This window comes from Pelophylax lessonae (assembly GCF_965119305.1).
Source record: "Pelophylax lessonae genome assembly, chromosome: 3".
NCBI classification, from domain to species: Eukaryota; Metazoa; Chordata; class Amphibia; order Anura; family Ranidae; genus Pelophylax; species Pelophylax lessonae.
This window is the reverse complement of record NC_138770.1, coordinates 21135113-21151370: the sequence shown is the minus strand read 5'-3', so window position 1 is coordinate 21151370 and position 16258 is coordinate 21135113. Positions and strand designations below refer to the sequence as shown.

The 16258-nt window shown below is 44.5% G+C and overlaps 4 protein-coding genes across 4 annotated transcripts in view; 2 read left to right on the top strand and 2 right to left on the bottom strand.

Moving 5' to 3' along the window:
• LOC309550245 (uncharacterized protein) overlaps nucleotides 1-16258 on the top strand; it is a gene marked incomplete at its 3' end in the record, with an annotated part of 2091994 nt that overhangs the window by 1519220 nt on the left and 556516 nt on the right.
• The window catches only part of LOC309548848 (uncharacterized protein), a gene marked incomplete at its 3' end in the record, with an annotated part of 248873 nt that overhangs the window by 97767 nt on the left and 134848 nt on the right, over nucleotides 1-16258 (bottom strand). The gene's annotated exons all lie outside the window — the stretch shown is intronic.
• LOC309548840 (uncharacterized protein) overlaps nucleotides 1-16258 on the top strand; it is a gene marked incomplete at its 3' end in the record, with an annotated part of 295113 nt that overhangs the window by 170216 nt on the left and 108639 nt on the right. The gene's annotated exons all lie outside the window — the stretch shown is intronic.
• LOC309548844 (uncharacterized protein) lies at nucleotides 962-14270 on the bottom strand (the record flags this gene model as incomplete). Its single annotated transcript, XM_082248780.1, has 2 exons — nucleotides 962-2335; nucleotides 14247-14270. 2 exons carry the CDS (start codon nucleotides 14268-14270, stop codon nucleotides 962-964), a joined length of 1398 nt encoding a protein of 465 aa, XP_082104906.1.

Below are 16258 nucleotides of genomic sequence, written 5' to 3'. Positions count from 1 at the left end.
GCCTGTTGTCCACTAGGACCCCCAGGTCCTTTTCCATCATAGGTTCACCCAGAGGATCACCACCTAGCGAGTAGCTTGCGTTCGTGTTTCTGATGCCCAAGTGCATTACCTTACATTTTTCAACATTAAACCTCATCTGCCATGTAGTTGCCCACCCCATTATTTTGTTCAGGTCCGCTTGTAAGGTTTCCACATCCTGCATAGAAGATATTGGCCTGCTAAGTTTAGTATCATCCGCAAATACCGAGATTGTGCTGTTTATCCCATCCTCTAGGTCATTTATGAATAAATTAAACAGGATTGGTCCCAGGACAGAACCCTGGGGGACCCCACTTTCCAGACTCGCCCTATCCGAGTACTCCCCATTTATCACCACCCTCTGGACTCTCCCCTGAAGCCAGTTCTCTATCCAAGTACTCACCCTATGGTCCATACCTACGTACCTTAGTTTGTATAGTAAGCTTTTGTGGGGGACTGTGTCAAATGCCTTTGCAAAGTTTAGACAAACCATGTTCACAGGCTTTCCTTTATCTAGATGGCAGCTCACTTCTTCATAGAAGGTTATTAGGTTGGTCTGGCAAGAACGAATTTTCATGAATCCATGCTGATTACTACTACTAATACCATTTTTATTACTAAAGTCTTGTATGTGGTCCCTTAACATCCTCTCCAAAATCTTGCAGACTAATGATGTTAGGCTAATCGGCCTATAGTTCCCCAGGATATATCTCTGCCCTTTTTTAAATAATGGTACCACGTTGGAGTTTTTCCAATCAGCCGGTAGCATACCCGTCTGTAGGCTATCCATAAATATCAAGAACAATGGTCTGGCTGATGAATAACAAAGTCTATTTTTGTTGGAAAACATTTCTCACACTCAGAACTGGAATATGTATTTGTATCTATGTAAGACTTCTGATGTCTGGCAAGACTGGACATCTGTGAAAAATATTTCCCACACTCAGAACAGGGAAGTGGCTCCTGCCCTGTGTGATCTCTGATGTCTGGAAAGATTGGACTTGTCTGAAAAACATTTCTCGCACTCCGGACAGGAATACGGCTTCTCCCCCGTGTGAGATCTCTGATGTTTGCAAAGATAAGATTTTTGTGAAAAACATTTCCCACACTCAGGACAGGAATACGGCTTCTCCCCCGTGTGAGTTTTCTGATGATTGCAAAGATAAGACTTCTGTGAAAAACATTTCCCACACTCAGAACAGGGAAATGGCTCCTGCCCCGTGTGGGATCTCTGATGTTTGTAAAGAATGGACTTGTCTGAAAAATGTTTTCCACACTTAGAACAAGAATAGAGCTTCTCCCCTGTGTGAGTTCTCTGATGATTGCAAAGATGAGACTTCTGTGAAAAACATTTCCCACACTCAGGACAGGAATATGGTTTTTCCCCCGTGTGAGATCTCTGATGTCTGGAAAGATCAGACTCCTGTAAAAAACATTTACCACACTCAGAACAGGGAAATGGCACCTGCCCCGTGTGAGATCTCTGATGTTTGTAAAGAATGGACTTGTCTGAAAAACATTTCCTGCACTCAGGACAGGAATACGGCTTTTCCCCCGTGTGTAATCTCTGATGTCTGGAAAGATCAGACTTCTGTGAAAAACATTTACCACACTCAGAACAGGGAAATGGCTTCTCCCCCGTGTGAGATTTCTGATGTTTGGAAAGTTCAAACGTCTGTGAAAAACATTTCCCACACTCAGAACAGGAATATGGCTTCTCCCCTGTGTGAGATCTCTGATGTCTGGAAAGATCAGACTTCTGTGAACAACATTTGCCACACTCTGAACAGGAAAATGGCTTCTCCCTCGTATGAAACCTCTGATGTCTAACAAGGTTTGATTTCCGTGCAAAACATTTCCCACACTCTGAACAGGAAAATGGCTTCAGCCCCGTGTGCAGTCGCTGATGTGTGTGAAGATGGGACTTATCTGAAAAGCATTTCCCACACTCAGGACAAGAATAAAGCTTCTCCCCTGTGTGAGTTATCTGATGATTGCAAAGATGAGACTTCTGTGAAAAACATTTCCCACACACAGGACAGGAATATGGCTTTTCTCCCGTGTGAGATCTCTGATGTCTGGAAAGATAGGACTTCTTTGAAAAACATTTACCACACTCAGGACAGTTATATGGCTTCTCCCCTGTACAAGATCTTTTGTGTACATCAAGATTGCATTTAAAAGGGAAACACTTCCCGCACTCAGTACAGGAAAACCTCTTATCTGTTGGAAGGATGGCACTGTCCCTCACAGTCTGAGGTTCCTCAGGATAAGAGGAATACGATGGTCCGGCACCGTCCCTCACAGTCGGAGGTTCCTCAGGATAAGAGGAATACGATGGTCCGGCACCGTCCCTCACAGTCTGAGGTTCCTCAGGATAAGAGGAATACGATGGTCCACCTACACTGTGTGGTGCCGGGTGGACATTTGAGGTAGCCGTGCTTTCTCCTGGACTATACTGTGTGATGTCCTCATCTTCTACTTTACAGTCTGGAGACAAAGTGAGACAATCCTCTGAGGTTTTCCTCATCTCCCGTCCATGTACTAAAATAGAAATACAAAGATTATTACTAGACATCAGCACATTGGTTCCCCTAAACCAGGACTCCGCCCACATCAGGCAGCTTTGTCTCTGAGGATCTTACAATTCCCCCCTCAAGGTAACTAGTAAATGGGTCCTCTGATCTCCTACCAGTTCATTTCTTTATTCATGGACCTTAGTCAGAGAGAGAGAGAGAGAGAGAGAGAGAGAGAGGAAACAACGAGAACTGTGTTTTATAGGGGTGACAGTGATTAGGGGATTATAGGACGAGTGTCCCCTCCCCCTCTATCACTCATTGCCATCTTTCCAACACAAGAAGTCCTGCACTTCCTTATTTAGTCCATGATTTAGTCATGAATAACAGCGGGGCTGAGCCCCACCAGAGGTCAGAGAGTGAGGATTGGGGAAGACCAACCAAGATGAAGACTGGACTGATCCTAAAGACCACCATCATTGAGTTACTGACTCCTCCCTAAATATCACTTTCTGTTTAAGGTTCCAAAGTTGGAGGATGTTATCACATTATTATCAACATGAAAAAGTGGGTGCAAAAGAAGTAAAGCCTATGTAATTTACAACGTATTATATAGGATACAAAAGTTAGGTCTATACAGTATCAAAATTATGTACAACATAGAGTATATAGTGTCGGGGTCAGGAGTATGTAATGTACAACATAGAGTATATAGTGCCGGGGTCAGGAGTATGTAATGTACAACAGAGTATATAGTGCCGGGTCAGGAGTATGTAATGTACAATATAAATTATATAGTGTAAAGTTCAGGACTAGGGATAGGCTGGATGGAGTTGAACATAAGTTCGACTTGAACACCAGGTGTTTGTGTGTTCGCTGAACCCACTAACACCCGGGGCGCTCCGCGACAAGTTCGCCTGCCGATGAGTGCATGATTGCAGTGCATTAAGTGCTTGTGATTGGCCAAAGCATGAACCTGACCTGTATGCTTTGGCCAATCACAGCACAATGTCCTGTCAGAGTCTTTATTGGCCAAAGGCAGGGTGCCTTTAGCCAATCATGGCTCAGGTGCTAAGTCCACACCCCACACTATAGAAGGCTGCTGCTTACATGGCATCCGTGTATAGTGTGAGATAATAGAGGTTAGGCAGGTAGTTAGTGGATAGTGTGTTGAGTTAGTTTAGTGCGGTCAGTGTAGTGTTCTGGTTATAAACCACGTTTAAAATTTATGGATATGTTGTATTCCTGGGTCCCCTTTCAGTGCTCCCCAAGTTTTGGGTCCCTGTCACTTATAGTTCGTGAGCAGTGTCATGTCAAGCTTACCAATATTTCCCATAGATGCCAATGTTGAAGATGGGGAGCAGTGCCATGCCAAGCTGATCAATATTTCCCATAGGCGCCAATGAGCACTGAATGCTGAAAATTGGTCTAGGCAGGAAGGGGTTGAAAGTATCCTCTATTTATGTGGTTAATGGGAACCCTAAGACAGAATTAAAAAAAAATGGCATGGGGTCCCTCCCAAAATCTACACCAGACCCTTGGGGTCTGGTACAGATTTTAAGGGAAACTCCACGCCAATATGAAAAAACAAAACAAAACACTTATCCAAGTGAGCAGCCTAATCCATACCAGACACTTATCCCAGTGGACAGCCTGGCAGGCCAGGATGGGGGGGGGACGAGTGAGCACCTCCCTTCTTGAACCTTACCAGGCCACTTGCCCTCAACATGGGGAGAGTGCTTTGGGGTGCCACCCATAGCACCTTGTCCCCATGTTGATGGGGACAAGGGCCTCTTCCCAACAACCCTGAGATGTGGTTGTGGGGGTCTGCGGGTGGGGGGCTTATCGGAAACTGGAAGCCCCCGTTAACAAGGGGGCCCCCAGATCCCGCCCCCCCTCCCTATGTGAATGGGTATCAGGTGCATCGTACCCCTACCAATTCAGCAAAAATATTGTACAAAATAATAAACACAAAAGACAGTTTTTGAAAAGTCCTTTATTCAAAAATAAAAATAAAAAAATAGTGTCCCCCGATGTAAATCCATCGTCAATCACGACGGCTGCCGCACCCGAAAAATAGAAAATAATTAAAGGACGCTTCCACCTCTTCTGAGGCGTCCCCGCTGCATGACGCTCTTGAGCTTTGACAGCTCTTTTATAGGCAAGGGGTGGGACCACTCAGTTACATCACCCGGTGGCACCGCCCCTTCTGACATTTGACGTAAAGGACTTGTCAAAAAACTGGATTTTCGTAAGAACTTACTGTAAATCCTGAAGTCAATTGACAGACGCAGCTCTTATGCTTCTTATACCATTGGGTTATGCTGCCTCCTACAGAAGTAGTACTAGGCAGGAAAAAAACAGTTCACCATGCCTACGAGGGCTGTCCTTTTAGGCATAACCCCCCACACCCTGCTCCAGCATACCAGTTTTGTTGCAAGCAGTGAGAAGACGACACAAACCATCCCCATATCAGAGGGACGGTGCTGCGTCTGTCAAGGGACTTCAGAGAAAAGGATTTTATGGTAAGTTCTTACATAAATCCAGTTTTCTCTATCGTCCATTGACAGACGCAGCTCTTATATGTCTTATACCATTGGGACATCCCAAAGCAGTGTAGGCATGAGAGGTGGGAAGAACGCAAACCAAATAGTTAACGTAAACTCCAAAGGCTAAACTTAGCCAACTGGGTAACATGAAGCTCAACCAGGAACAACATGAGCTCACCCATGAAAGAAACAAACAAGTCTCTTTTAAACAGCAGCCTGCAAAACCTTGCGGCCAAAGGATGCATCCGAAGATGCCAAAAAATCTACCTTGTAGAATTTTGTAAATGTGTGCACAGACGACCAAGTTGCCGCCTTACAAACTTGCACTACTGAGGCCTGATGGTGAAAAGCCCAAAAGGCACTCGGTGCTCTAGTAGAACGCACCTTCACAGGGAAAGGAGGAACCTTCAAAGAATAAGCCTGGACAACCGTCTGCCTGATCCATCTGCATATAGTCACAGCAGACACAGCCAAACCTTTACAAGATCCCTCAGTAAGGACAAAGAGCATCTGATATCCTAAAAGACTCAGTGACCGTCAGGTAAACCCTGATCGCCCGAACCACATCCAGAGAGTGCAAAGCAATTTCCTTGGGATGCTTAGGCTTAGGACAGAGTGAAGGCAACACAATGTCTTCATTGAGATGGAAATCAGACACCACCTTAGGGAGAAAAGACGGATTAGGTCAGTGTACCACTTAATCTCTGTGGACCACCAAATAAGGCGAACGTCAGGACAGCGCCGCCAATTCAGACACTCTGCAGGCAGAAGTAATTGCTGCCAGAAAAGCAACCTTCTGGGATAAAGAAAGCAGAGAAATCTCCCTAACGTTCTTAAAAGGAGGTTTTTTTAGAACAGACAAAACCAGATTGAGATCCCACGGAGGCAACGGGGATCTCCTTGGAGAAGCCAGATGATGCACCCCCTGAATGAAAGTGTGAATCAAGGCATTAGCAGCCAACGGACGTTGGAAGTAAATAGCCAAGGCTGACCCTTGGCCCTTAATAGTGCCCAAGGCCAACTGCTGCCCTTAAGATTCCCCCTTAAATATATGCAGATAGCAGAGTGTGCAGGGATATGCCCACAGAGACCCCAGCACTTTACCACCTCACTGAAAAACCTCCAGAGCTGAACTGTGCAGTAGGAAAGTGAAGGTGAAAGTCACAGCCTGAATAGAATGTGAAAGGTCATGCTGCCTATATAGCTCCATAGAGCTACACAAAAATAGCTGCCAATGCAAGTCTATGGGAAGCACAGGGAAAATGGCTGCACCATGCAAGTCAATGGGGAGAAATTCTCCTATGCCCACACAAAAAGATGGCAGCTCCCACGGCGTGCCATGCGGTCAGGGGACCCCAAATTGGAGGCCACAGAGGATCTACAAGACCCAGCAGGAAAAGGTACCATTTTTACCCCCCCCAGGATGCCAGGCGCCGTAGCAATAGCGCTCCCCAGGTGAAAACCACAATAAGGGCAGGGTCAGGACACAAGGCCAGGTATCCTGACAGGCCAGGGGGATCTTTTAGGAAGTACTAGGTCCTATCATCCCCAGGAGTGGGTCCACGTCCCCCCCAAGACCACTAATGGGGGGCTTTATTTACTCACCATACCATGGAATGGGTGGGCTCTGCTCCGGACTGACCACCTCTCACCCGGAGTGGGGGTGCTGCCAGTCGAGAGGTACTCTGTGACTGCGGTCAGGGGACCCCAAATCGGAGGCCACAGAGGATCTACAACAAGACCCAGCAGGAAAGGTACCATTTTTACCCCCCAGAACGCCAGGCACCGTAGCAATAGTGCCCCCCACCACAATAAGGGCAGGGGAGGAGTTTAGGACACAGGGCCAGGTATCCTGACAGGCCAGGGGGATCTTTAAGGAAGTACTAGGTCCTATCATCCCCAGAAGTGGGTCCACGTCCCCCCCAAGACCACTAAGCCATATGGGGGGCTTTATTTACTCACCATACCATGGAATGGGTGGGCTCTGCTCCGGACTGACCACCTCTCACCCGGAGTGGGGGTGCTGCCAGCCGAGAGGTACTCTGCGACTCAGGGCGTTCCAGGTAGTCGTGTCTCAGCGAGACATCCACTCGCAGGTTCGTCCCAATCTAAAAACAGGGCTCTGTCGTGGCAAAGCCTAGTGCGGGACTATAACCTGTAACACGTAGGCCAGACCTTAAGGATCTAGATTATCCAGTGCGAAACCTCAGCCGGCTATCGCTTGTAGTTCACCAGGAGGATCCCCCTGAACACTAACTAGCATAAGTGAGTAAAGAAAATAAAACAAAATATTCTTTAAAAGAATAAAAAACTGAGACCGAAGTCACAGCAGGAAACGTAGGTCCTACCCCTTCATTAGGCAGAAACAAAACTGGTGTGCTGAAGCAGGGTGTGTGGGGTTATGCCTATAGGGACAGCCCCCATAGGCATGGTAAACTGTTTTTTTCCTGCCTAGTACTACTCCTGTAGGGGGCAGCATAACCCAATGGTATAAGAAGCATAAGAGCTGCGTCTGTCAATGGACGATACAGAAACTGTCTTTTGTGTGTAGAACCCTCCTAGGTAGGTGCTAGTGAGAGAGTATAGTTTTTGGCTCTGTCTGCCTATCAGAGGAGCTGCAGGCAAATCTATATTTCTTTCTGCCTACCAGAGAGCAGGATCTGTTAGTGAGGTCTGCTCAGTATGCGATTCATTCTGTCTAGAGAGTGTTTCACGCTGGTCCAATAGGGAGGCATGTTGGGCAGTGGGAGGAAATCTGACCAATGGATGCATAGGCTTTGATACAGTCCTGGTGATTGGCAGAGACAGGCTGTCTCGGTGCATTCTGGGATACTGTAAAAAAGCCAGGAGCACATGTGCTACGGGGTCTTTGGCTGGAGAGCAGAGTCCCGGAGGGAGGGAGGTGGCTGCCTTCTTCTCTGTAGCAGTGGCAGGTGGTCTTAGGAGGTAGTCCTGAGGGCCAGAGGAAAAGAGTTGAACCCAGAGGTCCAGGAGAGCTGACTGAGGGGGAGACACTGGAGACCCTAGAAAAACAGTATCGTGAGTACAGGGGCTTATGTCAAGGTGACTGACTTGAGGAGGGCCACCCCAAGAGTAGGATAGTCAGTGGACGGGTCTCAGCAGTCAAGAAATAGGATGGAAAGGAGATTGTCCTGAAGATAAACTTAGTTCATCAAGTCATCTGGAAAAGAGCCTTAAAGCTAAATTCACCTCAGTGGCAAGATGGATCAACATCCTGGCTGTACCAAGAGATAGAAGTCCTCAAATCTTGTGCATAGTTAATTTGGAGTATCCCACTATTCCCTTCTCCATCCCCAAATTATAAATGAAACACCAAAAACAACTACATACCCCTGGACTGATTTTTGAATGAGCCAAGAAGGAAAGTGAGAGACTGAGTATTAAGGTTGCTAATGGTAACCCAGTGGGATCCAAAAGTGTGAAATCAGGCAGTTCTCAAGGGGGCAGTGCTAAATGTGTTTATTTTTTTGTACACTTTTTGGGTGAATGGGTAAGGGTACGATTGTTAAAAGGGAGCTTCCAGATTCCGATAAACCCCCCACCCGCAGACCCCGACAACCACAGCCCAGGGTTGTCGGGAAGAGGCCCTTGTCCTCATCAACATGGGGACAAGGTGCTTTGGGGGGCAAGCAGCACTGGTATGGATCAGGAGGGGGTTTGCTCGCTCGTCCCACACCTTTTCTGGCCTTCCACGCCACATGCTCAGGTAAGGGTCTGGTATGGATTTTGGGGGGGACCCCGCGCCGTTTTTTTTGTTTTTTTTTTATTTTGGCGTGGGGTTCCCCTTAAAATCCATACCAGACCCGAAGGGCCTGGTATAGACTGGGTGGGGGGAACCATATGTTGTTTTTTTACCTGCATTGCCGGGAGCCGACAATACATTACAGCCCTGAGCAAGTTTAAATTACATTTTTTCCTTTAGAGATGTCAGTATTGCTGCAGCAGGCTCCATAAAGCGTACAGATGCGCCACTTTACAGGCACATTAAGGGGACCCCCCAGGCACGATATTTAAAGGAATTTTTCATTTTTATTGTTTCACTTTAAGCATCACTGCTCCTGTAAAAAAATATTTTTGCATTGATACATGTCCCCAAGGGCAGTACCCGGACCCCCATACATTTTTTTATGGCAATAACTTGCATAGAAGCCTTTAAAATGAGGACTTGATTTTTCATCTTCGTATCCCATAGACTTTATTAGAGTTGACATGTTCACTAGAACTTTTTCCCTGTTCGAGATGTTCTGGTGTGAACCAAACAGGGGAGGTGTTCGGCCCTTCACTATTCAGGACTCATAATATTGGTATTCAGTATTCAGTGGAAGCTTAAATGTTTACATGAGACAAGTTGCAGAGGTCCCACACCGCTGCCTCCCATCTCCTGAGACTGCACTCAGTGACTTGGGTCTGAGACTATACAGACATATCCCTCCACCCGGCACAACCAGCAAATAACAGAGCAAGTAAATCTGGGAAAATTGCAGTCAGAGATCTTGCTAGACCTGGGCACTCTGGACCAATCAGTGAGCAGTATGGGTGGAGGAATGTATTTAGTGTTAATGACCCACCTGTGCTGATCTCTGTAGGAGTGTCCTCCTCTATAAATGTCCCCGTTATTCCATCCTCCTCCATAGACTGCTGATTATCCCTCACATACCTCTCTTCTTCTTCTGCTTTAACCTCAAATTCTATATCGATCAGATCTTCACCCTAAAGAAAATGAGAGAAAAATCATCTTATTAGTTCACATAAAAAATCCTCACATCACCTCCACAAGTCCATGTTCTAGATACTCCATCGCACCAACCTTGTAACAGTGGGGGATGGTGTGACCTTCCTGTGTGGAGTCCCGGGAATACAGAGGACGGGGACATCTCTCTGGTGGGTTCCTGGTATTAGGTGGCTCCATCATATCCTTGTGTCCTTCTGAAAACTCCTCCATCACTCCATACTCCTCATCCTCCTCTTTATACTCTTCTTTAACATCAATATTATCATCCCCGAGGTTTCCACTCTGAATATATAATAAAACATTCATTGTAACAAACATGCTGTGTATAAATTATAACTACTAATAATTGTCAATCATCTACCTGAGTACACTGCCGGGGTATAAGATTAATACTTCTAAGATCGAGGATCTTTCTATCAACATTCCTCCCACAACTCTGGGCACCTTACAATCCGCTTACTCGTATCACTAGTGTACCTGTTCCCTCAAATACCTCGTTATTCATGTGACACCTTCTCCTCATTATACTAAGCTAACCTTCCTTCTTTATTTCAAGACATACATTTATCCCTGAAACAATGGGATGCTTACTGTATAATATCTCCTGGCTAGGCATGGTAAATGTCCTCACAATGTGGTTCCTCCCCAAACTGCTGTACCTATTGGAGACTCTCCCAGTCCAAGTCCCTCTTTCTCAGCTGAAATTGCTGCAAAGTACCTTTGTTACATTTATATGGCACCATAAGTCCCATCGCATAGCACAATCCACTTTGCTTTGGCTGAGATCTAGGGGCGGTCTGGGAGCACCTGACCTGTTAACCACTTCCCATCCGGGCCAATTCTGGCATTTCTCTCCTACATGTAAAAATCATCATTTATTTGCTAAAAAAAATACTCAGAACCCCCCAAACACTAAAAATATATATATATTTTCAGCAAAGATCCTAGAGAATAAAATGGTGGTTGCAGCAATTTTTCAAGCACAATTTCTTTGGAAAAAATACACTTTCATGAATTTTAATGAAAAAAATAAAAAAAGCACCATTGTGACGGTACTCACCGTCACTGGGAGTGAAAGACATATACTTAATGGTTTGGATTGCTTCAAGTGGGACAGTAATATTTGTCAACAACATCTCTCAAGGGATATGAAGATTTAATCCCACTTTACACTATGAGACCTATAGCCTGTTGCCATGAAGTCTACCTCCTAAATAATCATAGCAATTCGTAGATGTGTATTCCATGTACTTCAATGTAGGAGACAGACAGACTGTCATTGGCAGTCTTGTCCTATTGTCTGTTTTGAGGTGGGATGTGTATTGTGTTAAATCTGCCTGTCCCTTTCTTAAAATTTTAATGAGCCCACATTGTTCTGTCCAGATGGCTAGATAATTAGTTCAGGTTAATTCTGTTTCTGTATACAATTTCATCTGCATATGATAATGTAATCAGGCAAACCCTGACCAGTGTGTGGTAATTTGATCATGAGGGGGATGTGTCCATGCTGTATACATATAAATTCTGTGTGACTGTTCAATAAAGTGATTCCAGTACAAGCCAAGTTGTTGGCTAGCTTTGTATGAGGGCGGCTGGGAAAATCTGGTATATACCGTATGTTCATGACTGCAAGGAAGCCGTATACTGATGGAAGACCACAAACACAGTGTGGGTCGGCGGTTCCGTTACAACCATAGATACTGTAACCCAATTTTTTGTAAGATATAAAAGATGATGTTACGCCGAGTAAATAGATATCAAACACATGTGTCATGCTCTAGAATTTCGCACATTCATGGAATGGAGCAAAACTATGGTACTTAAAAATCTCTATAGGCGACATTCTAAAAATGTTTACAGGTTACCTGTTTAGAGTTACAAATGAGGTCTAGTACTAGAATTATTGCTCTCCTTCTAACGTTCGCATCGATGCCTCACATGTGTGGTCTGAACATTGTTTATATATGCGGGCACAATCTACATATGCATTTGCTTTTGCGTGCGAGCACGGGGGGGACAGGAGCACTTTAAAGCGGAGTTCCGGGCACAAAAAATATTTTTTTTTTTTGTGCCCCTCCGCTAGGTATACCTCACCTGAAAAGGAATTGGATAGTTATTTTTTTTTTTTTGTTTACTCACCTTTTTATTGAAGATCGTAAATACTCACCTATGACAGCTTCCTCCTCCAGCGCCGAGGCTCACCCTGTCACTTCCTGCCTCGCGATGATTCCTGGGAGCTAAACGTCATAGCTCCCAGGAATCAATGTGCCGCACCGGCCCCGCTCGTCATTTCCGGGCGACGCCGCATTCCCCTGCTAAACAGCTTCTGGGCATGCCCAGAAGCTGTTTAGGAATGCGGCGCCGCACCGGAAGTGACGAGAGGGGCCGGTGCAGTGCATTCTGGGACACGAAGACGCGGAAGAAGACAGAGAAGAGGACCGCGCCGGCTTCAGCTGCCCACAACCGAGATGGAAACGCTGTGGAAGAAAATTTCTAAGTAAGTATTTCTTCTTACAGGTAAGTGTGAACCGGGACAGATCAGAGGCTAGCTATTGTGGAATGTGCTAGCCCTGACTGTCCCGGGGGTATGTTCAGCAAAAAATCGTTTCTCTGCCCGGAACTCCGCTTTAATAACTTTATTATTATTTTTTTATTTTTACACCAAATCTAACTTATTTGAATAACTTTTATTCCTATTACAAGAAATGTACACATCCCGTGGAATAGGAATAAGGTGTGACAGGTCCTCTTTATGGAGAAATCTGGGGTCCTGTAGACCCCAGATATCTCCTCTACCCGGGAAAGCATGACAAAAAAAGTACATTGATCTCTGCTTTCCAGGATAAAAAACTGGCAGTGTTTACATCTGCCAGCGCCGGAAGTGACATCATGATGTTGCTTTCGGCCTCCCAGGAGCATAGAGATGGCCGGGGACCATCCAGTCTATGGCCAGCTCTATGGTATTCCATCACTGAATTGGTGTTCTGGTTCCCCGATCACAAGGGAGAGCCAAGAGAGGCACTGGAGGGCAGCAGGAGAGGTGCAGGACATCCCCTCCCACTGCCTGTAAAATCAATCAAGTGGCTCATGAGTGGCTAGGATGGCTTTTACAAGTAAGGGAATTGCTGGCTGAAAAGAAAGATATCTGGATGATGCCTGCAACTGCACCCATCATCCAGATATCACCACTTCAAGTCCAGGACGTCATATGACGGCCTTCCGGTGGGAAGTGGTTAATTTATTATTATGCCTCCCACCTCCACACTTTTATGTCCTGGTCTGTCCATCACCCACCCAGTCGCTGGTCTGAAATAGAATTTTGGCTTATCTACCCCCCTCACCCATGCCCTTTATTATGGTCAGCTGACTCCACCATGTCCTCTCCACTGAAACAATCCTCCTCCCCTATGCTATTTATGTTGTCCATATGGAAAAAATGTGGCACACTGTATTTTTCTTTTTCTATTAGAGCACCCTAGGTGCCCCCAGTGGTCACTAGAACGAGAATTATCTGCAGGACTGTGAAAACAACAGCCAGGTCTATTAAGGGTAACAACAGTTTATTACCCACAATGTGGTGGTTTGGAACAGTCAAGTTAATGAAAAAGCCATCAACACCACTGCAAAAGATCCCTGGGCATTAATGGAAGGGTCATCCAGCACTGCAGTGAGGGCTAATAGAGGGGCGCCAATACAAAAGCCCTGGGAAGAACCAGAGGAAGCCTTGGAGTCCCAGCATGGAACGCAAGCTTGTAAAGTTGCCGTGATGACGTGTTTCACGTGCATGCGCTTTATCAAGTCACGGGGATAAAGACAACTGGAGTATTTAAGCTGTATGTGTCCCAATAGAGGGGTGGGGAGTGGGCGGAGCTATGCAGATCTGGATGCCACTTAACCGATCAATGCTTATGGCTGCCATTGAGTCAGTTGCCATCAAATATAAACTCTACATTATAATCACAAATGTACAAAATATCAGAAAATAATAAAAAGGGGAATATTTGCCTGAATACTATTGTGCATATTCTAAGAACTAACTAATATTATAATAATAATCATAAAAAATAATAAAAATTAAAATATTACTATTAATGTTAATATGTCTGCCAGAGACAACAATTATGCCACACAAAGTGGTAAAAAGAAGTTAATGGGATATGATTATTATTAGACAATATTATGGATCTCTAAGTCCTCATTCAGGCCATATGGTGATAAGGAATCAAACTTATAAATCCAGAAGGTCTCCTTCCTACATAAGAGGGAGAACCTTTCATTATCAGTAGGTGAACCCTTGTGGATGGTCTCAGTTGCCATGACCTCCAGATAAGCCGTGTGCTTGTGATGTGTCTGGAGAAAGTGGCGGGGAACAGGGACCTTTTGCAGTGCTATTGTTGGCTTTTTCATTACCTTGACTGTTCTTATCCACCACATTGTGGTCAATAATCTGTTGTGAGACTTCTCCTCTTAATAGACCTGGCTGTTGTTTTCACAGTCCTGCAGATAATTCTCCTTATAGTTGCATCATTTTGTAGATTTGGTTACAAGCAAACTCAGACCCTTTGAGGAATTCCACACTAAGCTCCATATTCCCAATAACCTCTTTACCTCTTATATTCAATGGAAGCATTTTTCTCCCCCCTCTCTCCATCATTAGCTTTACACCGACCAACCAAATTCAAACACATATGAATCCAAGGCCCACACCAACCACACCTCATATCCTCCATCTACAAACTATTATACCAGGTGCTCCCGGTTACTGAAAACCTTCCCTTATACCAGTGTTTGTCAACTCCGGTCCTCGGGGCACACTAACAGGCCAGATTTTAAGTATTACCTTGGGGAGATGCAGACTAGAATACTGCAATCACTGAGCAGCAAATGATATCACCTGTGATGTATTTCAGTTTTCTTGCAAACCTGGCCTGTTAGTGTGCCCCGAGGACCGGAGTTGAGAAACACTGCCTTATACTATATTGCCAAAAGTATTGGGACGCCTGTCTTTACATACACATGAACTTTAATGGCATCCCAGTCTTAGTCTGTAGGGTTCAATATTGAGTTGGCTCCGCCCTTTGCAGCTATAACAGCTTCAACTCTTCTTGGCACAATGCAGTCAGGCAAGTACCGTTCTCCTGGCAACCACCAAACTCAGACATGTCCATCAGATGGCCAAACATCTCATGTTCTATCCAGAACTTTGAGGATTCCTCTGACTCATTTCAGTTTACTGCATATACTGTCCAAGTATGCTGTATGTCTATTGTAAGCTAAAGAGTATTATCTACAGTATATACCCTCTTCATGGTGTAATATCTATATACCCTCTTCATGGTGTAATATCTATATACCCTCTTCATGGTGTAATATCTATATACCCTCTTCATGGTGTAATATCTATATACCCTCTTCATGGTGTACTATCTATATACCCTCTTCATGGGGTAATATCTATATACCCTCTTCATGGTGTAATACCTATATACCCTCTTCATGGTGTAATATCTATATACCCTCTTCATGGTGTAATATCTATATACCCTCTTCATGGTGTAATATCTATATACCCTCTTCATGGTGTAATATCTATATACCCTCTTCATGGTGTAATATCTATATACCCTCTTCATGGTGTAATATCTATATACCCTCTTCATGGTGTAATATCTATATACCCTCTTCATGGTGTAATATCTATATACCCTCTTCATGGTGTAATATCTATATACCCTCTTCATGGTGTAATATCTATATACCCTCTTCATGGTGTACTATCTATATACCCTCTTCATGGGGTAATATCTATATACCCTCTTCATGGTGTAATACCTATATACCCTCTTCATGGTGTAATATCTATATACCCTCTTCATGGTGTAATACCTATATACCCTCTTCATGGTGTAATATCTATATACCCTCTTCATGGTGTAATATCTATATACCATCTTCATGGTGTAATATCTATATACCCTCTTCATGGTGTAATATCTATATACCCTCTTCATGGTGTAATATCTATATACCCTCTTCATGGTGTACTATCTATATACCCTCTTCATGGGGTAATATCTATATACCCTCTTCATGGTGTAATACCTATATACCCTCTTCATGGTGTAATATCTATATACCATCTTCATGGTGTAATATCTATATACCATCTTCATGGTGTAATATCTATATACCCTCTTCATGGTGTAATATCTATATACCCTCTTCATGGTGTAATATTTATTTACCCTCTTCATGGGGTAATACCTATATACCCTCTTCATGGGGTAATACCTATATACCCTCTTCATGGTGTAATATCTATATACCCTCTTCATGGTGTAATATCTATATACCTTCTTCATGGTGTAATATCTATATACCCTCTTCATGCTGTAATATCTATATACCCTCTTCATGGTGTA